Source organism: Rattus norvegicus, chromosome 13 (genome assembly GCF_036323735.1).
Source record: "Rattus norvegicus strain BN/NHsdMcwi chromosome 13, GRCr8, whole genome shotgun sequence".
Lineage (NCBI taxonomy): Eukaryota > Metazoa > Chordata > Mammalia > Rodentia > Muridae > Rattus > Rattus norvegicus.
The window spans coordinates 94,669,404-94,692,835 of NC_086031.1; the positions used below are offsets into that span (position 1 = coordinate 94,669,404).

Here is a 23,432-nt window from a genome sequence, read left to right on the forward strand (position 1 = left end):
ATCGCATTGCAAACATTTTAGCCACCCCCCAGGCCCCATGACATGCTTTACACACAAGTTAAAGCTCTAAGTGGTTCATCTTAAAGGGTAAAGGGGAGGCAATGCCTTTACAATTGTGCTTCCAGACCCAACTTCTAGACTGGGCTTGAAGCTCAGGAACATGCAGTCAAACAAGGATTGGGGACAGGCCAGCCTACAGTGAGCTCTACTGGAAGAGAATGCTGGAAAGTGGCTCACGAAATGTGGGGAAGCTCCTTCTGTGTGAGTCTAGGGTTTGCTTTATAACCAGAGTTCTCCGAATGAGCGTCCATGTAGACTATGCTACCACTGTGGGACAAGTGGCATCTCTCTGTGTATTTGACACTTGTGTGCATTATTAAAACTCTAGAACTAGGGGTGCATAGTTCGGGAGAGCATGAGCCACGCAGTATTAGGTTTGATTCCCAAAACTGGGAAGAAAAAAAAAATTGAGACCGACACAGTGTTTGAGAGTTGGACCAAAGGTTATGTAAGTTGTAATCATCTGAATTTTACTGTCCCTAAAGTTTAACTGTCTCTGTCCCTTGGTGCTGTGTTGCTTGCTCTGTTGTGTGCCCTTCTGTTTCTCTGCTTTTGTCCATGATCTCTCTAAGCCCGAAGCCCACCTTCTTCTACCTTCCCTCTGACCCTCGTGCTGCCTTCCTCTCATGGCTCTTAAAGATGCAGAAACTCCACCTTTTTCCCCAAAACTTCCTTTCTTTGCCCCCTGTCAAAGCGATGCTCCCCCCATCTGTAACCTGGTGACTGTGCCTTCCTCTTTATAAAGCTGCTTGGTGGCCTTGGCATCTTTCATTGTCAGGCCTGTGCCCATCTACACTGGGCTGCAAACTCCCCGGGCTTAAGCCTTAAGCCGGAAGCCAGAACACAGTGGGATACCATAGCGGATACATACGGTATTGGTCGTACCAGGTAAAACAGAGCAAGGTGGGGGGTATAACAAGCCAGAGCCCCTGGTCCCAGGACAGAAAGGAGGTAGCATGAATGTCACTGCCAGAGAGGGGTTAGTTGAACAAGGGGTGAGCCCAGCAGGACCGGCTTGTCACTCAGCCTGGATCTTTCTAAAATCCCTTAAAGGAAGCTAGTGCAGGCTGAGAGTAGACAGCATGGTGGGTGAGTGTCTACCCAGGTCCTGATGTAGAGCTGTGTCTCTGGAAGTAAGGGCCTAGGATAGCTTTTTGTCCAGCTCTTTCTGCCCTGACGTCCATCATACATCCGGCAGAGCCTTGTGTGGATCTGCCTTTCTCATTTGCCTGGCCCTGGCCACCCCTGGCCTGGTCTATGGGAGAAAATAACCCCAGTCTTGACATCTGCAGCAGGAACAGCATCGAGGTCAGAGAATGCAGATAGTTCGATGGGGCCGGGGACTTCCAGATTAACCATAGGGTAGCCAGCTTGGCTTTTGTCCGCCTCTGTCCCTAGGGGCTAGGCTAGTGTCGTCTTAATCTCTGTGTCCATGTGGCCAGCTCATGCCAGGGCTTCGAGGCACCTTCTCCGGGTTTTGGTTCCCAGGAATACAAGGGGCATCATTTTGGTCTAGAAATCTCAGTTTGCATCCAGCCAGACTCCTTCAGAACTGGTTTTAGATACTGAGCAGGATCCCCGTTTTAGTCTTCTCAGCCAGGAGCTAGGTCAGTTTGCTTGCATTCATTAGCTCTCGACTCTGGGAAGGAAGTATGTCACCAGGCCCTGGGGTCCTGCCTGCGGGAATCATTCTGTGGGGAATTGATGCTCGTAGTAAAATCAGACCCTTCTGAATGAGCTCTAAGTAGGTGACAGAGGGATTGTGGGCTGTGTGTGGTGTGTAAATCCTTCAAGGAGAAACCATTCAGGGGGGGCCTCAGTGGGAAATGGACACGACCTGCGAAGGTGAAGGTGGAGGGGTTGAGGGGCACCATTTAAACAATAAATCACTGTCCTCCGGGTGACAGGCCGCCCCAGAACCAGCAGTACGGCACATCTAGGCAAACACGAATAAGCCAGCCTTGCAGAGACAGACAGACAGACAGACAGACAGACAGACAGACAGACAGAGAAACATGGAGGGTAGGAACCCAGGAGAGTCCCCAGGCCTAGCTTGGTCTCTGTCTTCGAGGGTCTGGCAGAGCTGAGCTTTGTGTAAGAGAGAGGGATGTATGGAATGAGTGAGATCCAGTGTCCTTGGCCCCAGGCCTAGGAAAGCAGTGGGACTGGGTACCCAATCCAGGTACCAGGTGTACTTGGCAAGTTCCAAACCTTCAGCTCCTCTTTCTACCCTCCTAGGTGACCTCTGAGGCTTCCGGTGTGTTTGTTCTCCTGTCCTCTCCCTGGCTACTACTCCAATGCAAGAGGCTGGCTAGCTCAGTGTGTGCCTTAGTCTCTGTACCCATGTGGCCACATGCCACCCAGCTTGTGGAGCGGTGCTCAGCTCCTGAAACCCTTCTCTTGCTTTCCTTCTGCATCCTCACTATAGAATAAGAGCCACAGGTGCCAGTCACTTTCATCTCTTTACAGACGGAGAAAGAGCCCACGCCGTGTTGGAGGCCTGGGTCTTTGGGCTTTCTTTGGCACATTCATGGTTGGTTGCCTGTGAATGTAAGTGCCATCAGGGGCCAGGCTGGTGATGATAGGTTAAAAGTAGACCCCCGTCCCAAGCCGCCACTACTGAATCCCAGGCTACCAGGAACGCAGACTCTGTGTGTCAAAGAGGCACTGGACTTTCTTTTTTTTTTTTTAAGATTTATTTTATTTATATGAGTACACTATAGCTGTTTTCAGACACACTAGAAGAGAGCCTCAGATCCCATTACAGATGGTTGTGAGCCACCATGTGGTTGCTGGGAATTGAACTCAGGACCTCTGGAAGAGCAGTCAGTGCTCTTAACCACTGAGCCATCTCTCCAACCCCAGCACTGGACTTTCATGTGAAGTCTCATTTACAATTTTTGGCAACTAATTTAGAAAGAAGGGGGGTGGGGCGCTACAGCTGAACTGCGTTAAGTCTGATGGCTACCAGTGGGGAAGCCCTGTCCCATATCAGCTGGTCACTGGGCACTAATAGGATCTCCTGGATCTTTGAGCAAGCATTGGGGAGAGTGGCTCTGACTGGCCTTTGTGTTAGGGAAAAGGAAAGAGCTAGGCTCCGCGAAAGGGAAGCGGAAACAGCTTGTGGGTGCTCCGTGCATGCAGCCCAGCCGCCCCGTTCCCAGAGCACGTACTTTCCATTTTCCTCTTTGCTCATCCTGAATTCTGGAATCTTCTGGTAGTTAGTTTATCCACTTGCTTCCTTTTCCGAAGATTGAAATGACGACCGCTTGAAACTATTTTCCTCTGGTTGGGTTTTTTTCCTTGGTGACCTCACTCAGAGACAGATGTGCCTAATAATAACATCAAAAGTTAAGGGGGATAAATCAGCTAGCTGCTCTGTTCCCTAGAAGAGATGCTACAGTTCCTAAATATGGGCTGTCCCCAGAGACCTTGAGGGGGCCCCGGCTACCAGACAAGGCTCTGGTCACTGGGAGAGGACGGAGGTCCTGGGACACTTTGTTCACCCTCTGCCATTCTCAGGCCCTAGCCGGACTCAAGGGTTCATAGGATGCTCTACCCCCACCCTCGGACAAGCACCCTGCCCAGACAGACAGACAGCAGGTGGGCATCGGCAAGGGTGTCCCTCTCCTTAGGTACTCAAAGGCATTTCAGCCCTGCCTCGGAGAGCTGGGCCTACACTGCAGAGAAGGCCTTCTGGTTGAGACCCTTAGCTAGGAGGTTCCTCAACTCAAGTATCATTCCTTGGCCTCTGTCATTCCAGATGTTTCCAAATGACTTGCTCACACCCCTCAGAGTTTCATTCCCCTACCCAGTGGGAAAGAGCCGCAACGGTCTTATAGACCCATTCTATAAGGTACCAGGAGCCTTCTATAAGCTGAGCAAACAAGAAGGGGACTCTTGTGTGGACCAAGAACTCTGTCTCCCTGGGGTAGTGACACACAAGTGTTGCTGCCGCGTTTATTGTTTTTGGTCACTGATGATCTTGAGATGCTTGGCGATGTCTTGACAAACAAATGTTAAAGTCCCTGTAACCAAAGGCAAAAAGTGAATGAAACACTGAGTGCCCCTGCTCTACTGAGTGGGAGACCCCACTCCCCACTTCAGTGGGCATACAGGCTGCCAGGGTGATGGGTGTAGCACGATCCCCAGTTCTGTCCCCTCTGGGACACTAGCAGAGGTGAAATATGTCCCTGTTTGCTCCTCTGAATGAGAGAGGCAAGTGTGCTATCTCTGGGATGGCCCCGTGGTAGCCTCACACCGCAGGGGAGAACAAGCTAAGTAAGTGCCCACTGCCACCAGCAGGGCCCCACGTTGACAGATACAGGAGGACCAGTGATGAGTCAGACTGTTTATGAAAGTCACACATCCTCATAGATGTCGGGATGACCCGGGCCTCATGTTCTGAGGGTGACGAATCTTGCTCGTACTTGGGGTTCACTAGTGTGCCTTTTTGGCAACCCGTTTCCTGTGCCTCGCCTCCAACGGTCTGCACGTGAACAAGAGCATGGTAGCTGAACTGAGACCGGGAACAGGCTGTCAGAAGAGGGAAACTGGGTGACTCACGGCCCAGTGGAGAGGTGCAAATCAGCTCTGCCGGGACAGGGCTGCAGAAGTGTCTTCAGAAGGCGGAAGGCAGGCGGCTGGGGGATTTTGGTGCCCAGCAGGTCTGAGCTGCATTACCAAGTGCCCTTAGCCAGGGGCAGCTCAGCGCTACCTCTCAGAAATATGAATTGCTCCAGTGTGCCTTGCTTGGAAATAATTTTCTAAAAATAGCTGTGTGATCCGCCTGTAAGCCCTTCCTCAAAAGTTTCCTTGTTGGAAATTCCTTAGGTGGGAGTTCCCAGTACTCAGCCTTGTCCCCTCTGCTTGTCCACCTGTGTCCTTGGGCTTTTGCACTTGTAACCCGAAGCGTCTCCATCTCAGTGGCTCTGAGTGCCAGTGCTACAGAGGCTGTGTTTCAGAAGCAGCTTTCTTTCTGCAAGCCGCTTGTGAAAGGGGCGGGCAAAGGTGACTTCGAGCTCCTTCTGCTTTCTGTGGCGAACTTCCTTTCCAATGCCTGGCTTTCTAAAATGTCATCTTCCAGCCAGGAGAAAACAGTCTCTGTGTGTGTCTGTGTGTGTGTGTGTGTGTGTGTGTGTGTGTGTGTCCACCCAAAGAGCCTGTGGCCTTCTGCCTCAGGAACAGAAGAGTAAAGGTGCTCACAGCAGCCCTGGGGGAGGGGGCCGGCTTGGGATGGGATTAGAAGGCCTCAGGTGGCCTCTGTGCCAGACTCTGGGATCTGAATAGCCTGTGAATGCTTGCAGATGCTCAGAAGTGGCTCCGGTGTTTGGAGCAAGCCATTCCTCTGGCAGGGAGTCTGACTGGCCTTCTCCTCCCCTCCTGAAAGATGGGATTCAGGCTGAGGGCAGAGTGGGGTCGGAGGGTGTCGGGACCTCTTGCTGACACCTGCCAAGCCAGCTGACAGCTACCTTTGCTGGGCACCATCTCCTGCAGGCTTGGGTTGTTAGGGGCTGAGAGAGCAGACCAAACATGAAAGAGGGTGAGCGTTTCTGACTGTAGTAGGACCCACACAGGCAAAGTTCGATTTGAGATTTGTTGGCTGATGGTGTTGGCCAAGAGGTATTTCCACTTCACAAGGATGAAGAGAACTGAAGCCCAGAGAGGGTTAGTAACCTGCCCATGATCTTCAGGCAGGACTAACAGGATCTGAGCCCAAGTTCATCTGGCTATAAACTTACACATTATAAATGACAAAGGAGATAGCCTAGTTGAGTGATGCAGACCTGGGACTCTCAAGGGATTTGCCACTTACCATCTCTAGCACCCGGGCAAACAGTCTAATCTCTGTGTGCCTCAGTGTTCACATCTGTAAAATGGAATCCTGAGAGCATACATTCACTGTACATATCAAATGCTTAGCACTGCATCTGCCTGTCAACAGTCCTTAGTACGCAAGTTGGTTATCACCATTTCCATGTGCTGTGGCTCTGCCCTACCCTGCAGTCCCCTCAGGCAAAGGAGAAGGAACTGAGCACTCTGGCCCCTAACTCTATAAAGTTCTCCCTAGGAGGTGTGTTGGGATCCCCCCTACCCATCTTGTCTGAGAGATCAGCCCTAAGACTGAGTGCTGGACTGATTGTCTGCTGCCCAACAAGGGCCCTCAGTAAATTTCCACCCTCCAGTGTCTCAGCCTTGTTTTTTTGCATTTACCAAAGTAAAAATAAAATCTCTGGGGAGATAGGGAAGGAGGGGGTCTGGGGAGGGCTGTGGGAGAGCCACAGTGCCTAGCTCCCTTTCCCAGACAAAGCTAAATGTCCTCTGTCCTCTGCCTTTTTCCATGAGGAAGTGTCCAGGAGAGGACAGAGCCCCCCTGGCTCTTCCTGGTAGCCACTCCCAGCTTCCGACTATTGTTACTTCCCTCTCAGTCTTCTGAGTTGGAGGGAGGCTGAGGCGGGCCAGCTCCTGGTGCAGGCATGGGCTCTGTGTGGTCAGGCATTTCCCCATCTGCTTCTTCCTCCTCCTCTTCCTCCTCTTCCTCCTTCTCCCCCTCCTCCTCCTCCTCTTCCTCACTGCTGTCATTTTTAGTTCTGGAAGAAGGAGGGAGAAGCCAAGCGGTGACCTTCACATAAGAGACAGCGTTGCTGGGTCGCCTGATGGGGAGACCCAGGAACACGAGGGACACCTCAACCTTGGTTCTTGGGCAACAACAGCAAAGACTCGTTTGCAGGGATTTCAGGCCCCTCTGGTAGCAGCTCAGGAAAGTCGGCTGGGGTGGGGGATTACCTGAAGCAAGGTCTCTAGTGGGAGATCTTTCTTTGCCGCACTCCCTAGTGTCCTGGCTGCACATGATGGCTGTCAGCGAAGACATCCCAAAGTCCCAGAGCAAGGGAGAAAGAGAAGAAAATAGCCCGAACCCCAAACTTTTCCAGTCACAAGCATTTTGGATGAGGGCTGCACAACCTGGAGATGGACAGTTTGGGGACAGGAGGGTGGCAAGCCCTGCAGAGTCTCAGGCATCTGAAGCAAGTGTGGAGTGCCCACAGTGGCCCTGAGACTATGCCAGAACCTCCTCTTTCTGTGGGTGATTAGGAAGCCAAGGTGGCACTCCTCGGAGGCAGGAGTCCTCCCAGCTGTGTCCGGGGCCTTTCCCCAGGGTTCTGGATGACAAGAAAGGAGGAAGAGTGGCCAGCGAAGCATCCCGGGAAACACTGCTTTTGGTGTAGAAACTGAGCCTTGAGTTGCAACAGGCAACTTAGCAGGAGGGGCCCTCTGGGAAGCTACACAAAAAGGCGTCCTCTCTGCCCAGAATGTGCTGCTTAGGAAACCAGTTGAGAGACAGCTACCCCTCAGCAGGGCGATGCCTTCCATGCCTGAGCAGTTGATGCTGACCAAGGCCAACCATCCTTATTTTCCCATCCCAGGCCCACAACAGATTCTGAAGGAGATGCAGAATGAGTAGCCCTCACCCAAAACGGTCCAAATTCTGAAACGACCTGGACGCCGCACAGGGGAAACTGTCCACCTAGCTTCTCCTGGCATGTCACAGACAGTCAAAACACAGGTGCCCTAGAAATGCTGTGTAAGATCACCTTCGGGCTATGTGGATAGCGTGTGTATTGAAACAAAAGTTTTCATGTGTAGACTTGGGTCCCGTCTTTAAACGATACAACATGGTGTGTGAGCACGTACTCTAAGACCTGGAAAAAGTTGGAAGCACTTCTGGTCTCAGGTATTTCACATAAGGCACGCTCAGCTTTCCTGGGTTCACCTGGGTCTGGGCTCTCTTCACAACTCCCACTCTGCTCAGGCAGTCTGAAGAGACGGAACAACGGCTCCAGGCTGCCCCCTTGTGGGCACAATGCTGGCAAGAAGGCAGAGCAAAAAAGAGGCTTCTTTTTCCCCTGGTTTGGAAGTCTTGCTTGTTAAAGGGAGAGATGGTCAGTCTTGAGTACAGCCTTATTTTAGGTGTAGCCTTACCAGCAATGGGACTGTCTTCCTCAAGACTTCCATCCTGTCGGAGCCCAGCTCACTGACCTTTGTGGCAGGCACAGTTTCTAAGCAGGCTCCAGGAAGGGGCATTGAGTACCCTACCTGCCTGGGCCTGCACCACACCGCCCTCCTGGGGCCTCTGCCAGAGGAGCACAATGAACAAAGTTGGCCATGAGGCCTGGGAGAAGCACCAGGCTTTTCCCCAGAGAGGGCAGGCACCGATCACTAGGGAAACCCTAGCCGCTTTTACGGAAAGACCAAAAGAAAGAGAAGCCGAGAAGAAGGCATTTTTCCCAAACATGGAGAATGCAGTGACTTTGTCCGACTTTTGCAAGAGCAGAGCAGAAGGTCTAACACAGAGCGAGCCCTTTCCTGCCTACTGTTTTGTCAAATGTGCCTTCCCCGAGTGTATGTCAGCCAGGACCTTCTGGGAAGAGCCTGGGATTCAGAGGAAGGGGAGGGCAGGTCCCTTCAGGCCTCCCCCAACTGAAAGGTCAGTCTTGTGACAAAGTGACAAAGTGCCCGCTGTCTGTGTGAGGCTGTTTTATGGCTAGGGGAGAGACGAGGGAGGCCAGGGCATCCTGTTGGCTAAAACAAAATCTTCAGAATTAAATGGCAGAGAACGGGAAGCTGTGTGACTTGGGGCAAAATGGAAACAAGTATGTCACCGCCGTGAGGCTCCCATTGATGTCAGCACCATACCTAGCAATGAGACAGACACCGAACACCTGATTTCCCTGCGATTTCCCTTCTTGGGCACACGGATCCTCGTGCATTCATAGTCCTGTGTTAGTCTGAGGATTTTAGAGCGTCCAGGTACAGTGATATTTTAGTTACTTCCTCCTCATCGCTCTTGCCCTAAAAACGGGTGAGCAGGAGAGAGTTTTTTTTTTTTTTTGTCCTTAAAAATTATCTGAAAATAAAAGCAGAGTTATCAAATTATTAAAATAAAAATAGAATGGCTGGAAGGAAAATTGTGAGCTGGAAGAATGGGTCAGGCAGGAAGGGACTTTTCCAAAGAGTCTAGCTTCCTTATGGAGTTGATTGTGTCGACCCATAAAGCATCCTTCTCCCCAAAACCAGGTTATGTCAGCCATTTTGGAATCCAGCTTCTTAGAGTGTTTGGACCAATGGCTCTCAACCTGTGGGTCTCAAACCCTTTGGGGCAGGGGAGGAGGGAGTTGAATGGCCTTTTCACAGGAGTCACCTAAGACTGTCCTGCATATCAGACATTTACATTATAATTCATAACAGCAAAGTTACAGCTATGAAGTAGCAACAAAAAAAAAATAAAAATAATTCTAAGGTTGGGGATCGCCACAACATGAGGAACTGTATTGAAAGGTCACATTGGTACAGTTGAGAACCACTGGTCTAGACAGAATCAGATGGAGACACGGGGCTCATGAGGTTCTGACGGTGTGGTCAGGACCTAGCACTGTGGCCCTGGTGCTTCATAAATAACCAATCACACACTGGCTCACCTCATGGCCAACCCACTTGCCCTCGGGCCCTTTGGAAATGCCTGGTGGATTATTGCCAGCACTCTGTGTCTTGGAGGAAAAAAAATAAAACAAACAAAAAGATCCAGAAGTCAAGACAAAGTGAATATTTACGGCTCGCCTGAACTTGGCCACGTGCAGAGCAGAGCTCATGGTGGGAGGGAGGTCCGGATCACCCGGGACTCCACGGGGCCACACGGGACCCAGTTCAAGGGCAGTGGCACCTTCTCACCCCACAGCTTGACGGCTCTCAGCTCCATCGGTCTGTTGCTGTAGACAGAGGCCAGTTCTGTAGGCTCTAGGCAGTGTTTAGACATCCAACCATGGGACACAGTATATCATTTCAGTTGTTCACTCGTGAGGTGGTGAGTCCCGCCCGAACCTAGCAGAGGATCCAACAAGCAGGTGCTGGAAGGAGGGCAAGAAGGCAGTCGAGGATCCACCAGGGACTGCAGTGGCTCTCTCCAGGAGATCTGCTTCCCAGCAACAACCTGGGCATGGTTGTGTCAAGCCTGAGGCCAGAAGGCTTTTGACAGCCTTGGTGAGCCTTGCAGCAGAGCCCATACCTGCCTGGCCTTGGAAAGGTCACACTTGGCCACCCTCCCCGCCTGATATTCCTGCCACATTTGAAACAAAGGCCCTTTATTTCCATTTTATGCCAGGCCCTTGCTGATAGCTGCTACACTTTGAAAGAAGTAGGGAAGAGGCTTCGCATCACCACACCCTGCCTCCTCTCACCCCTGTTCCAGTCATTCCTCTTCTGACCGCTTTGTAAAAGACTTGGGTCATGACTCCTTTTTTGATTAAGGCATTATATCCCTATAGAATATCTGTAGTCGGCTGAAGGGAAAGGCCACCGGAGAGTAGCATGCCCGGGAAACTGTCCACCTCCCTCAAAGCCTACACAAACACAGAGTCAGACCCTACCAAGGTCTCTCATGGGCAGAGCCAGGGCTGAGATGTGCCCTCCCAACAGTGGGTCATTTCTACTGAAAGACAGGGGTTTCAGGGTAGGGAGTGGCCAAAGTCCCAAGGAGGCTTTGTGTTCTGGAAATAGAAGCTCGAGTTGCTTCTGAGGCAGCGGCTCATGAGAAAAAGGAAAAAGGAAAAGGTGGGTCAGGCTATGGCAGCCGTGAGCTCCAAGCTGCCCCTCTCCTGCTGGAAGATCCGGTGGCCCATGGTTCAGCATGGCGTGCAACTGCCCTGCTGGTAGCACTTGCTGTCTGTCTGTCTGTCTGTCTGTCTGTCTGTCTGTCTGTCTCTGTCTCTGTCTCTGTCTCTGCCTCTGCCTCTGCCTCTGCCTCTGCCTCTCTGCTCCCCCCCCAGACCCCAGACACCTCAAGTGTGAAGAGGGTTGGTGTTCGTGGGCCTTCTGTGTTGTTTTATTTCTCTTGTTTTCCCTCTTCCCACCTCAAATCCCGCTCTACACTCTCTGACTGTTTTAGCCCATTCAAGTCAGGTGCGAGCTCTGAGGCTGCCCAAGGTAACTTCAGTGGCTTCAGCAAGTTCAAATCTCCGCGGCTTTCAACAGCTCTCGTGCATCCTAGGGTTTTAAAAACCCCTGTCCCCATCCTGGCTGTTCTCTGATCCTTTTGATCCAGATTTAACCGGACAAGTCAGGAGGACTCTCCCATCCTTGCACAACCCCGAGGTCTGGCTGCGTGAGAAATGATGTCACCTCCCGTGGATGCTCAGCGAGGCTCAGCCAAGGCTGGTGTGATGGGGATGACAACCCAGGGATTGGTTCAGCTGTCACTTAAGGAACTGCCCGGGAGCGTCCTCCGCGATCCTTAGTTGGCTTAAGCACCTGCTGTGAAGTTAAGAGTCTGAAGCCCTGGTCCCCAGCAGTCCCTGCAGCCTCCCCCTTTCTGGTGGTCACAGCAGCTTTGTTAGTAATTCTCTCCTTACTGTCCACAGGGAGCTTCTGTGTACACTACATATGCATGCACGCACGCACGCACGCACGCACACGTGTGAGTGCAAATCACTCCAGACACATAAGCACGTACCGGCTCTGATCCCACCCAGCAGAATGAAAGCTTTGCATTCCCTTGGTGGCCCTGCTGGAAGGATACCAGCTCCAGGACAGGACATCACCAAGGTTTGGTGGCAACTAGAGGCATGTTTCAATGGCTCAGGGATTCCCTGCTAAGGGAGCAGCCAGAGCCCTGGCTGCACGGGTAGATGTCTCCTGTGTGTTTGTCTCCCATCCCTAATGCTAACTGTCAAACACCAAGACGAGAGCAGCCATGGAAAGTGTGGTCACTGTGGACAGGCGCAGAAGTTAGATCGAAGGTCCTTGGTGTGGCCTGGCTCTTGCCAGCAGGGGAGAGAGTGAACTAGAAGAGCGGTCCTCAGCCTTGCCAGCGCTGCCGCCCTTTGATACAGCTCCCCATGTTGTAGTGATGCCAACCATAAAATCACTTTGTTGCTACGGTTGTGAATCCCATAATATAAATATCTGTATTTTCTGGTCGTCTTGGACAACGCCTGTGAAAGGGTCGTTTAACCCCAAAGGCGGCAGCGCCACCCACAGGTTGAGGACTGCTGGACTAGGGGCAAAGACGTGCTGAAGCTGGTGTGCTTCATCTGTGAAAGAGATAAAAATGTCCCTGCCACCACAGGACCCCAGCCTGTCACAAGCACTCATTCAGCAAGCCCTGTGCTGGCTGCAGCTGTTTGCATATCTGCTGACATGAGTTTTGCCATCCACCAGTAGACGGTGTGTGTGTGTGTGTGTGTGTGTGTGTGTGTGTGTGTGTGTGTGTGTCATACTCAGCATCCCATCAGATCATCCAGGAGGCTGACTCAGGCCAGTGAGTGAGGCAGTAACATGTCACTGCAGAGCTGACAACACCCAAGACAGGGGCCACGGAAACTGTGTGGGTGCTGTGGTGATTAGGAGACAGAGGAGCGAAGAGGTGTCTGAAGTCACTTCCGCTGGACCAGATTGCTGAGGGAATGCTGTGCTTCCTAGGACATTCATGAGGGCTTGAGTCTGTCTCTTCCTGCCCTGTCATCTGTCTCTACTCCTACAAGCAAGGAGGGTGCTGGCCCCTACAGTACCCCCTTACCCAGTCTCTGGTCATGGAGAGAACATTTTTCTGGTGCTGCCTAACATTGCTGTTGCTTAAAATACAAGGGAAACCCTGTGTCCACTGCCAGCAGAATGTCAGGGTCTCTGAGACAAATGCACAGCACTCCATCCACAGGAACATTCCACAAGCCTGCATCTGGTCTCAATACAATAGTGGCCCTTGGCCATGGGACCCTTGCTCATTGCTGCTTCCCAGTGGAGACTGTGTGGGAAAGGCAGAGCCAATGGAAGTCTGCTGGACTCCTCAGCCTAGATGTGGAAAGGCTCTTGAACCCCCAGAACTTGGGGCTCACTTTCTGCTCACACTCACCTGCTCATGCCCACTCCCCGTACATGGTCACTTCCTGCACACATTTACCTCTACTGCCTCCAGCCTCCATGGCACCAGCTGCCTCAAGTTGTGTCAAATTTGTCTTCTCCAGAGTCTGTCCTCGACTGCCTCTTCTGGGAAGCCTCCAGACCCTTTCTTTCCTAGAAGATAATTTGGAGTGTGTGTGTGTGTGTGTGTGTGTGTGTGTGTGTGTGTGTGTGTGTATTTAGGGGTTTCTCTCGCTGTATCATCTAGTCTACTGCTAGACTCAAATTTTTGAGCTTGAGGGGTTGGGGATTTGGCTCAGTGGTAGAGCGCTTGCCTAGGAAGCGCAAGGTCATGGGTTCGATCCCCAGCCCCGAAAGAAAAAAAAAATTTTTGAGCTTGTGTGACCCTCCTAAGGAGATGAGATAAAGGTGTGTACCGCCCCCCAGACTGATACTCAGCAGTCACAGGTGTGTGCTCCCCACCTGGTACTCAGCAGTCACAGGTGTGTGCCACCTGTGATGTACAAAATGTCATTTTCCGGAGTCCTAATATCCTTGCGCTCCAAGAACCTGATGGACCAGCTGTCTGCCCCTCGATAGACAGATAAGAATCCAAGGCACTGGGAGGGTATATGAAAAGAAGCAATATGAGCTTAACTGTTCCCTGCTAGGGAAGAGTCTGGGTTAAGAAGCCCCCGATTGGGAGCTTCCCTCACCAACCTCTAAACACCCCCAAGAAGTCCCCTGAGCTCCTTGTAAAACCTGTTTGTAAACTGTGGCAAAGCTATCCATGACTGTGCCTGCTCCATAGCCAACGAGGTGTTCCAGACCCACCTATGGGCACCTGAGCTGTGTGTGTGGCCCCTTAGGTCCAATGGCTGTGGGCATTAAATCAGCTTGTTTGAACTGGTTTGTCTGTCACTCAGAGTGTTCTGTTTGCTGCTTTCTAGAGCAAGTCATGGAGGAAGATAAAGAACATGGTGCAGTGGTCCCCCTTTGTCATGTCCTTCAAGAAGAAGTACCCCTGGATCCAGCTGGCAGGACATGCAGGTAGTAGACTGGGCTCTCCTGGAGAGGTCCCAGGTGAATGTGGGCGGGTGCTCCAGGAGAGGGCAGCCCTAGAGCAGGCCCGGCAGACGGTGTGATCCTTACACTGCCTTGTGAGTGCCTGGGGACAGATGATCTTTCCAATGTTCTTGACACACTATCCCCAAGAATATAACCACTCCATCCCTCATTCTCCCTCCCTTTGTTGCCCAACCTCACTTCCTGTCTCCCTTCATAAAACTTTTAGATCATTCCTTTATAACTTGTTTGCCCTTTCTAATCCTGGACTAAGAGACCAAGCTAAACCACTTCAGTGTGCAGCCACTGCGTATGCCTTTCTATTGGCTATAACATCAGTGGAGACCAAGTCTCTACCAGGAAGGAACTTAAACTGGAAGGAGATGCGATCAAGTCACACCATAGCCACCAAAGTGCTGGCACAGTGAGCTAGCCCCCATACGAAGCCCTTTATCATGCACTGTCCTCTGGGGACACCTCCATAGTCACCTGGGACCTGGCCCTTATGACTTCACCGACCTGCAGGATTTTCACCGGGCAACACAGACTTAGACAAAGGCACAGCCAGACACCCTTTGTTAATACTCCCTGTCGGAATGGCTCTGAAAGAACACAGCCCAGATGGCCTGTGCACTGGATACACTCTTTTTGGCCCACTCTGTCCCCTGTTCGGTCACTGAGTTTTTTCTCCTAAGACTCGGGGACACCTTCTTTGTTAAGAAGTAGAGTTGAGGTGGGGGCGGGGCGCTCATTGTAATACCGAGGAGTGGGCAGAACACAGTCCTGTTGGTAATTTCAGGGGTGAGGAGTTTTGAGTCAGAGGAATTAAAGAGCAGTCAGTGAATGGGTGGCCAGGACTCAGAGCCTTAAGGGGCTTGTCTACAATTGGCCACACCTTCAACCCCCAGCTTAGCCATTGCTGCCGTATCTCTTGTGTGGGGTGGGGCTTGGAAGGAGGGCGTGGTGTCTGATGCAGCTTCTAAGGGACTGTTACAAGGTGGAGAGGGTCCCAGATACCCCTGGCTTCCGCTGAGGCTAGAGGTCCTTCTCCTACTTACTCTGCAGGGAGCTTCAAGGCAGCTGCGAATGGCCGTATCCTTAAGAAGCATTGTGAGTCTGAACAGCGATGCCTGGACCGGTTAATGGCGGATGTGCTGAGGCCCTTCGTGCCAGCCTACCATGGCGACGTGGTGAAGGACGGGGAACGCTACAACCAGATGGACGACCTGCTGGCTGACTTCGATTCACCCTGCGTGATGGACTGCAAGATGGGCATCAGGTGAGCCAGGCTTCGTGCAGGTTTGCCCCGCCCCATCCTGCCTGGCTGTGCCGGGGACACTTGGAAGCTGGCTGGATGCTGGGGCTGTTGGGGAGCAGGCCGAAGGCGATGCACACAGGTCAGGTGGGAGGTGAGTAGCCAGCAGGGAGGAAGCAAGACAATGGCCTCCTGTTGCAGTGGAGACAGGAATAGAGAGGGACCACAGAGCCGGCTTGTAGCACGTGCTGATTTCAAAAAGAAAAAAGAAAAAAGAGGGAAAAGGACCTGGCTCTAGGGTGCAGCTAAAATGGAGACTGGGAGTGACAGAGGCCCCTGTGGCAAGTGAGCCTGAGGTGATTCCAGACCTTGCCAGGAGCTCCAGAGCTTATGCTAAGCTCCACAGTCTGGAGGGCCAGAGAGCCTCAGGCAGAAGTGGACACCATCCCTACCTTCAATCTGTCAGCCTTCGAGGTTTCCAGCATGACAAGTCCAGCCCAGAGAGCCTGATTTTGGCTGCAGACATTCATACTAGACATGGACTGAGCTCAGAGCTGATGCCTAAGTCTGATTGGAATAGTCCGACTGAGCTATTTCTTCAGCACGTGGGTGGGTGCAGATGAGTGTGTGTTTTTATGTATGTGCGTGCATGTGGAGGCTAGAGGTGGGCCTCAGGCCTTGTTCCTCAGGAACCGTCCAACTTGTGTTCTTTTAAGACACCATTCATGGCTAGAGAAATGATGGCTCAGTGGTTAAGAGCACTGGCTGCCCTTCCGGAGGACCCAGGTTCAATTCCCAGCACCCGCATGGCAGCTCACAACTGTCTGTAACTCCAGTTTCAGAGGATGTGACACCCTCACACAGGCATACATGCAGGCAAACACCAATGCACATAAAATAGAAATAAATAAATCTTAAAAAAAAAAAAAGACAAGACATCGCTCAGGGCTTCAGCTTCTCTGATTAGGTGGGCTGGGTGGCCATCCAGCCCCAGGTGTCTATCTGCCTAGTGTTCAGATGACAAGCACATGCCACCATGTTTTACTTCGATGTGGTCCTCATGTGTGTGTGTCAAGCACTTTACCAACTGAGCTATCTCCCTATATCTCACATGTAGTATTTTCTATATGAAGACGTGGAGAAGGAGGTGGGAGAGCTCATTGCTCTCTGACTACACCAATCAGTTTCCTTCTTCCCTTCTCATTCCTACTAGGACTTCTGTCTTCAAATCAGCCCCTGGCAGCTGGCCAAAACCAGTCCCCTTGCCCTCATCCCAAGGGTAGGGATGGATGGGGTCATGGATTAATAGGGGCCCTGCTATTGGCTCGTCCCCATCACTAACCACCTCCTCCTAGTTCCAAAGCCCGGGATGTCTTGGCTCCCAGGGAGCTGCAGTAGATGAGGGAGAAAGCAGAATGTCCCTTTAACTACCACAGAGCCTTGGCTCTCTGGCTATCTTATTTTTGTCTCTAGAAAATTCTTTCCACAATGCACTAGAATATGCCCACTCAAGCAGAGGCCCCGCCCTTCCTTCTAACATAGGAAGATCTGGACTCAGTGTGCCTGCAGGAGAAGGAGGTGGGCACAAGCATAGCACCGTTAGCCATTCTCGCAGGTACCTACACAGTCAGCACTGCCTTGCCTCCTGCCTTGTGTGGCTGTGGGCTCCCTGGGAAGCTGCAGGGACAGGGTACCCATTCCCCCCAGGCTTCCCCTCTCTTCTAGCTTAATAGCTTTTCTCTTTTTGTACCTCAGCTCTCCTACCCAAAAGGGCTTAGGTAACCCCATCATGGTAGAGTTAGGGAAGAGGAGATCTCCCGAAAAGTGGCACTCACCCCAGCCCTTGCTCCCCACACAGTCCCTGAGGGACTCCTGAACTCTGAGCACTGTGCTAAGTGCTTCAGCCATATTGTCCCTGTGTGTCTCACAGCCAGCCACACTGCAAGGGTGGCCTATGCTACCATTTGATCAGGAATCTCCAGGGACACCTTCCCAGGTAGCAGCATGTGCCCAGGCCTACAGACCGCACACCAGGACGTCAACCATGGCCTGCCCTCCCTGGAGATGTCTAGTGATCCATTCTCCCTAGGGATTCATTTTCCACAGTGCTCCCTGGAGTCCTCTTTAGGCCATAACTTGTGGCTCTCTCCCAAGCACAGTAGCACAGAAACATAGCCTTCTGTGCCTGCACCAAGACAAGCAGTTCATGGCTGTCCTTTAGAGCATGGCCTTGCTGTGGAAAGAGGCTAGGACACGGGTCCTTGTCAAACACCGGGTCTCGCAGGCTTACAAAAATGGTGAGGAGGACCATCAGCAGAGCCAGCCTTAGCCATGGAATGTAAGGATCCTGAGGGAAGTCACAGAGACGTGGAGGCATCTTAAATCAAGGTGTTTCTAGGACCTGGAAACTGCTTCCGGGTGAGTGGCGCTCACACTGCCCCCTTGGGCTTATAACTTCCCATTCACTGTGGATGTATCTCCCGTCATCCAGACCTAGAGCTGGTTTCCAGGCCCTGGACCCTGGAGGAGCTGCTCTGACCCTGACCTGACACCTGGTGGCCTCCCATGGACTCACCACCTCCCTTTCTTTATCTTGAGGCAGCCTTTCCTCCAGAGTCCAGCCATGGGAGCACCTCTCTGCTACCCCAAGTTAATTCTCTGTGCTCCAGAAGTTGAGGAGCCGGTCTCCCTCCCCTATAAGGGGAGCTCAGACTTCCCTCTGCTGTGACAGGTTCTGGTGGTTCCTCTAATAGACCGGTTACCCAGCTAGTATCCACTGGGAACATCTCTTCCAAGCCCCATTCTGTGCCTGAGGAACAAGCGACTCTGCCTAGCTGGAGTTGTGGGGACCCCTCTTGAAGAAAGGTCCACATGAACAGGGCTGTGACATTGGTGTCTGCTTCCTGTTTAAAGGAGCTACTGAGAACTCTTTGTAGAAGTTCGCCGCTGCCTGCTCTGCAGGCCTGTTTTGCACCCTCATGAGTGTTAGGCACGAATTCCTCCCCCACAGTACACGGGTCCACTGACAAGTTGGTATCCGCATGCACAGTGGCATGCTGTGTGCATGAGAGCTTGGAAAGTACATACATGCAAGCACCCAAGCAGAAGCTAATGCACCCTCCCCTTACAGCCTTCCTAAACAACCAGGGCGTGTTTATACACCCAACCCCAGGTGGTTTCCTCTCTGTATAATACTAACGGGCGCAGGTTTCTGAAATCTCCTTCGTAAGATGTAGATTTGTGTTCTGTCTGTTCTGAGACCCAGGGGGATGATGTGGAGCGATGTACTGGGACAGTGTCTTGCAGGGGAAGGGGAGAAGAGTGGACAGGAGAGAAGGGAGGAGGGTGCCTCTGAGGGCAGCTCACACCCACGCAGGCCACAGGGGGCCCACTTCCCCATCCTGCAGCATTCTGCTGACTGCTGCCTCACGAGGGCCCTGGCCAGCATGCACATGGGTGGAAAGGCTCTAGCAGGGGCGCAAGGCTGGGTGAGTCATGTTTCCAATTGGAGATGGTGGTGGGAGTTTGCGGGGTTCGGGGTAGTGCTAGGACCAGAATTGGTCTCCAGGGTTCTGGGTCAGTGACTCCACCCCCAGCTGCTCTGAGCCTGACCTGTCTCTGCCTGTTACCTCTCCTAGGGGCTTAGTGCCCTCGCCTGGTCAGCCTGCAGGCTCTACTGTGCACAGGGGAAGCAGTGGAGCTGTAGTCTTCCTGGGATCAGAGGGGCTCGGTGATGTGGTATGGAGACGGATAGGCGCACCAGTTTTATCTCCGAAACACAACTGGGCTACAGAGCCCTGAGCAGCCCCGCCCAGCATAGGTCATCACAGATCCCACTTTATCCTGCTCTTGTTCCTTCCACGAACCAACCTTTCAGCAAAAGCCAGAGATGCAGCCCCGCCTCACACTGCATGAGGACAGGGAGACAGGCTGGAAGGACAGAATGTGCTTCCAAGGGGGAATCCCGCCCTCCGTCTCTCTTCCCCAACCTGACCACCGCCCGCCATCTTTCTTCTCTTGCTGACCCTAAAAAAGAGCTTCCCTGCTGGGGGGTTCTGAGTTTATTGGGTCTTCACAGTCATCCAGCATCAAGGTGCTCCAGGCCTAAATGGTGCATGGCTTTCCCAGTGAACTCACCTCATCTTAGATGTTGCTCTATTGACCGTTGTGCTGGGACAAGATGCAGCCAGCTCAGGGCCTTCATCCATCAGTCGTGACGCCAGGGAGTTGCAGCCCAGTCCCAGGACTTATATCCTTCACCTCCCATGCAGGACATACCTGGAGGAAGAACTCACCAAGGCCCGGAAGAAGCCTAGCTTGCGGAAGGACATGTACCAGAAGATGGTGGAGGTGGACCCTGAGGCCCCCACTGAAGAGGAGAAAGCCCAGAGAGCTGTGACCAAGCCACGTTATATGCAGTGGCGGGAAACCATCAGTTCCACAGCTACCTTAGGCTTCAGGATCGAGGGCATCAAGGTGAGACTTGTAAGGCGTGGCCTACGGAGGCCCGGTGGTTCTTAGTGATGAAGGCCTTGGGATACTGGAGTCTATAAGCCTCGCCTGTACAGGCCTAAGTATGGCCTCAGGGTGTTCGCCCATTCTTCAACCTGAGGTACAGGCAGGCTGGCTTCAGGGGTGTTGGCCCATTCTGCAGCCTGAGGTGCAACATAGCTGTAGAAGGCCATGGGGCTGGAGTGGCCTCAGCTGTACAGAGGCCCCACATGGGAATTGGCTTATATACCAGCCACAGGGAAAATGTTTACTCACTGCTGGTGAGGTGCAGGTGAAGGAAAGCCTGTAGCTACCCAGGATCACCTTGGAAACCTCATCCTTCCTCCTTTCCTCTTGGATACCCTGAGAAGGACCTCAGAAGACTGTCCTTGTCCCTATGCTCCAGGCCGGGTCCCTAGCTACTAGATTTGCATGACCCAGCTAGGAGTAGGGAAAGGGGATACACGTTCCTCATTATCTCTGGTGGCCATCCCTTCAGGGAAGGTAGCAGTGCCCTCAGGGGCCCTGCTCCTCCCTTTCTCTGTCCTGCTTGCTCTGCCTGGTCCCTCTCCAGCATGGAGTTAGAGTTGGGTAGCTTAAAAGGGGGAAGGCTCTGGTAGTCATCCTTCATAAAGTGTATAGATGTCATCACCAGTATCTCACTGGCTTCTAGAGCTGGGGACTGAGAACATCATTTGTCCTTCCTTGTCTTCTGAAACCAGCCTTCCCTCTGGGCAATATTCAGCTCTGAGTCCGGATGTAATTATATATACACACACACATCCTCTCTACCCGTTGTCTGTCTGAATTGCATGCCGTGGTACCTCTCACCCGGGCACGACATGTTCCCAGTCTCTGGTCTCTGCACCATACAGCCAACAGTGTCCACCGTCGCTTGCCCTCCTTTGCCTTAGCTACCAGAAAGGCCCTATGAGAAAGTTTCCCCTGAGGTACCATTCCCTCAGACCTGCAGTTTTCCTGAAGGCAGCCCTCCTGATGTTACAGCTGTCACCTTCTCCAAGTGGAGGTGGACTGGTGCAATGTTAGGGTTCCTGCTGGACCCACTCTCTCTCCTACTTTGTCTCAAAAGAACAGAGCTCTGTGTGCTTGCCCAGGCCAGCCTGGACAGAGGGAGCGCAGGCCTCAGCATGGAGACAGTGGTTTGTGGAGTAGAGATACAGGGATATGGGCTTAAACCTTGGGGGAAATCTTCAGAGCAGCCCCTCATCTGCAGTGCACTACATGACCCAGACCAAATGTCTGGAATGCAGAGTACCAATAGGAACATGAGCACATATATACACAGATGCACATGTGCATGTACACACACACACACCACACATACACACACTACATGCACATATAGCACACACAGTCATACCACACACATACTACATGTACCATACATACCATAAACATGCATATACACACTGCACACACAACCAAATACACATACACATGCCATACACATACATACCACACACACACATACATATACCACATATACACTCACACCACATACACATACATATGCCACCCACACATACCACATACACACTATATGTACCACACACACTACACACATACATATGTACAATATGCACACCACACACATATTCACACCATACACACATACATACACTACACACACATATACCACATACAGTGACACCACACACACATACTACATGTACCATACACACACATATACACACCACACATACCATATACACATATACCATACACATACACACACACTGCACACACACCACATACCATATGCACATACACACACACACACACACACACACACACACACACACACACACTTACTTATTTTTTGCCTGTTCCTTCAAGGAGACACTTTACAGGTTCTGTTTACCAGATCATTAAAATCGTCAGCACTGTTGCTCTCGTGCTTTGGCCAATACTAAATGATCATCACTTGACCACAAGCCTATGACAGGGTGACTGTTAGCCTGATCATCCAGATGGCTGCTACCACATTAATGTGACACACTGTAAGTCATGGGTCCAAGGGCAAAGCTTCTGAGCAGGAAGTGAAACTGCCCATTCCTTTTGGCCCTTGCTGCCCTTACTGAGAACAAGGTGCTTCTCCATTGTTGTCTCGGACACCCCTCACACTGCCAAGACTTCCTGAAATGCTGTGTGGCCAGGGATCTCGTGCCACTGTGTACACTCCTCAGCTGTGGCCTGCTTCACCATCCCTGGGCACCTGACCACCTCCACAAAGCAGCAAGAGGGTCATGATCATGAGTAGTCTGTCCCATGGGCCCTCTGCTGACTCCCTGTGTGTGATGTGTGACTCCTTCCTCAGAAGGAAGATGGCTCTGTGAACCGTGACTTCAAGAAGACCAAAACAAGGGAGCAGGTCACTGAGGCCTTCAGAGAATTCACTAAAGGAAACCAGAACATCCTGGTGAGTCAGGGTTTGGGGTGAGGGGACTGTCCCTTCTCTGACCTAGCTAAGACCAGGCAGGAATGCTTCTGAAACCCTAGCTCCCTACTTCTGTAAGAATGTGATGTGGCTGCCCCCCGGAGAAGCTTGGAGACACTGACTCATTTTCCTTAGTCCCTCTGCCCAGCACACTGCCCTTCTATGTCAGGGGACAATGAGGGCAGGAGTCAGCACCTGCTGCTGACCTGGTGTTGTACTGAGTTTGCACCACAGTCCCTCAGAAGCCCTCTGGTGAGGACAGGCAAGCAGGCATCCTGTCTCCATTTGACGAATCAGAGACATGAGAGATCAAGGATGCATAGACAGAAAAACGCTGGGCCAGGATTCACACCTAAGTCGGCCTGACACAGGTCCCTGCCCTTCCTATGCCTCTAGACCCAGACTTATAAGGCTGGAAAGCACACAGTAGGTCTGCAGCACCAGTCCTCTAGTCCCAGGGCACCTGTCTGGATCATTTCAGATCCTCCGACTGCATTCCCAGCTGTTGCTAGGGTCTCCAGGATGGTGCTGACCAGCCCTGCCTGGCTGTGTCTCTGCTATTCAAATAGTCACTGAAGGACCCTGTGTGATATGAGCTTCCCCATGCCACTGTAGTCCTGGGTGATGAGATTCACGGAGAGGATCAGGTATCACGTTGCTAACACTGGAGATCTATAAGGCTCTGTGGAGGGGACTCTTGTAGGATTCTGGAGTTTTCCCCCTACCCTGTCTTTAGGCAGGGGCATAGCACTCTGTGCTCAGGTAGTTACCATGGCAACCATTTCGTGGGGTGTTCCTCTGCTGGCTGGCATGCTGGCACAGGCCAGCACTGGGGGAGCATGAAGGGCCACATAGTCTTCTGGGAAAGGTGTAACTGAGCTCAGCTGGGGTAGATGAAGGGGTCTGAGTAAGCGGTTGGTACATGGTCACTGCTAGTTGTACATGAGTCTAATGAACTAGAAAGATCTGACGCCCCACCCCACCCTGCCCTGCCCTGCCCCTCCACACACACAGATTGTGTGAAACTCTGACCATCTTTGCCTTCAGATTGCCTACCGGGACCGGTTGAAGGCCATTCGAGAAACCCTGGAAGTCTCTCCCTTCTTCAAGTGCCATGAGGTAGGGTACTGAGCCTTCGCCCCACAGACACATTGCCTGCTTGACTCACACCCCTCCCCATCACCCCTAGTTTCAATAGGAAGTGAAATTGCTGAT

General features: G+C 52.1%; 1 protein-coding gene across 3 annotated transcripts in view; it reads left to right on the forward strand.

Moving 5' to 3' along the window:
- Window positions 1-23,432, forward strand: part of Itpkb (inositol-trisphosphate 3-kinase B) — a 95,109-nt gene that overhangs the window by 68,332 nt on the left and 3,345 nt on the right. For 2 of the 3 annotated variants that reach the window (NM_019312.2, XM_039091026.2), the window contains 5 exons: window positions 13,899-13,998; window positions 15,079-15,292; window positions 19,540-19,744; window positions 22,098-22,199; window positions 23,265-23,336. In NM_019312.2, coding sequence (NP_062185.2) covers window positions 13,899-13,998; window positions 15,079-15,292; window positions 19,540-19,744; window positions 22,098-22,199; window positions 23,265-23,336 — 693 coding nt within the window. Of the gene's footprint in view, window positions 1-11,155; window positions 12,333-13,898; window positions 13,999-15,078; window positions 15,293-19,539; window positions 19,745-22,097; window positions 22,200-23,264; window positions 23,337-23,432 lie in introns of those variants that run through there. The other variant, XM_039091025.2, reaches the window with a different exon arrangement.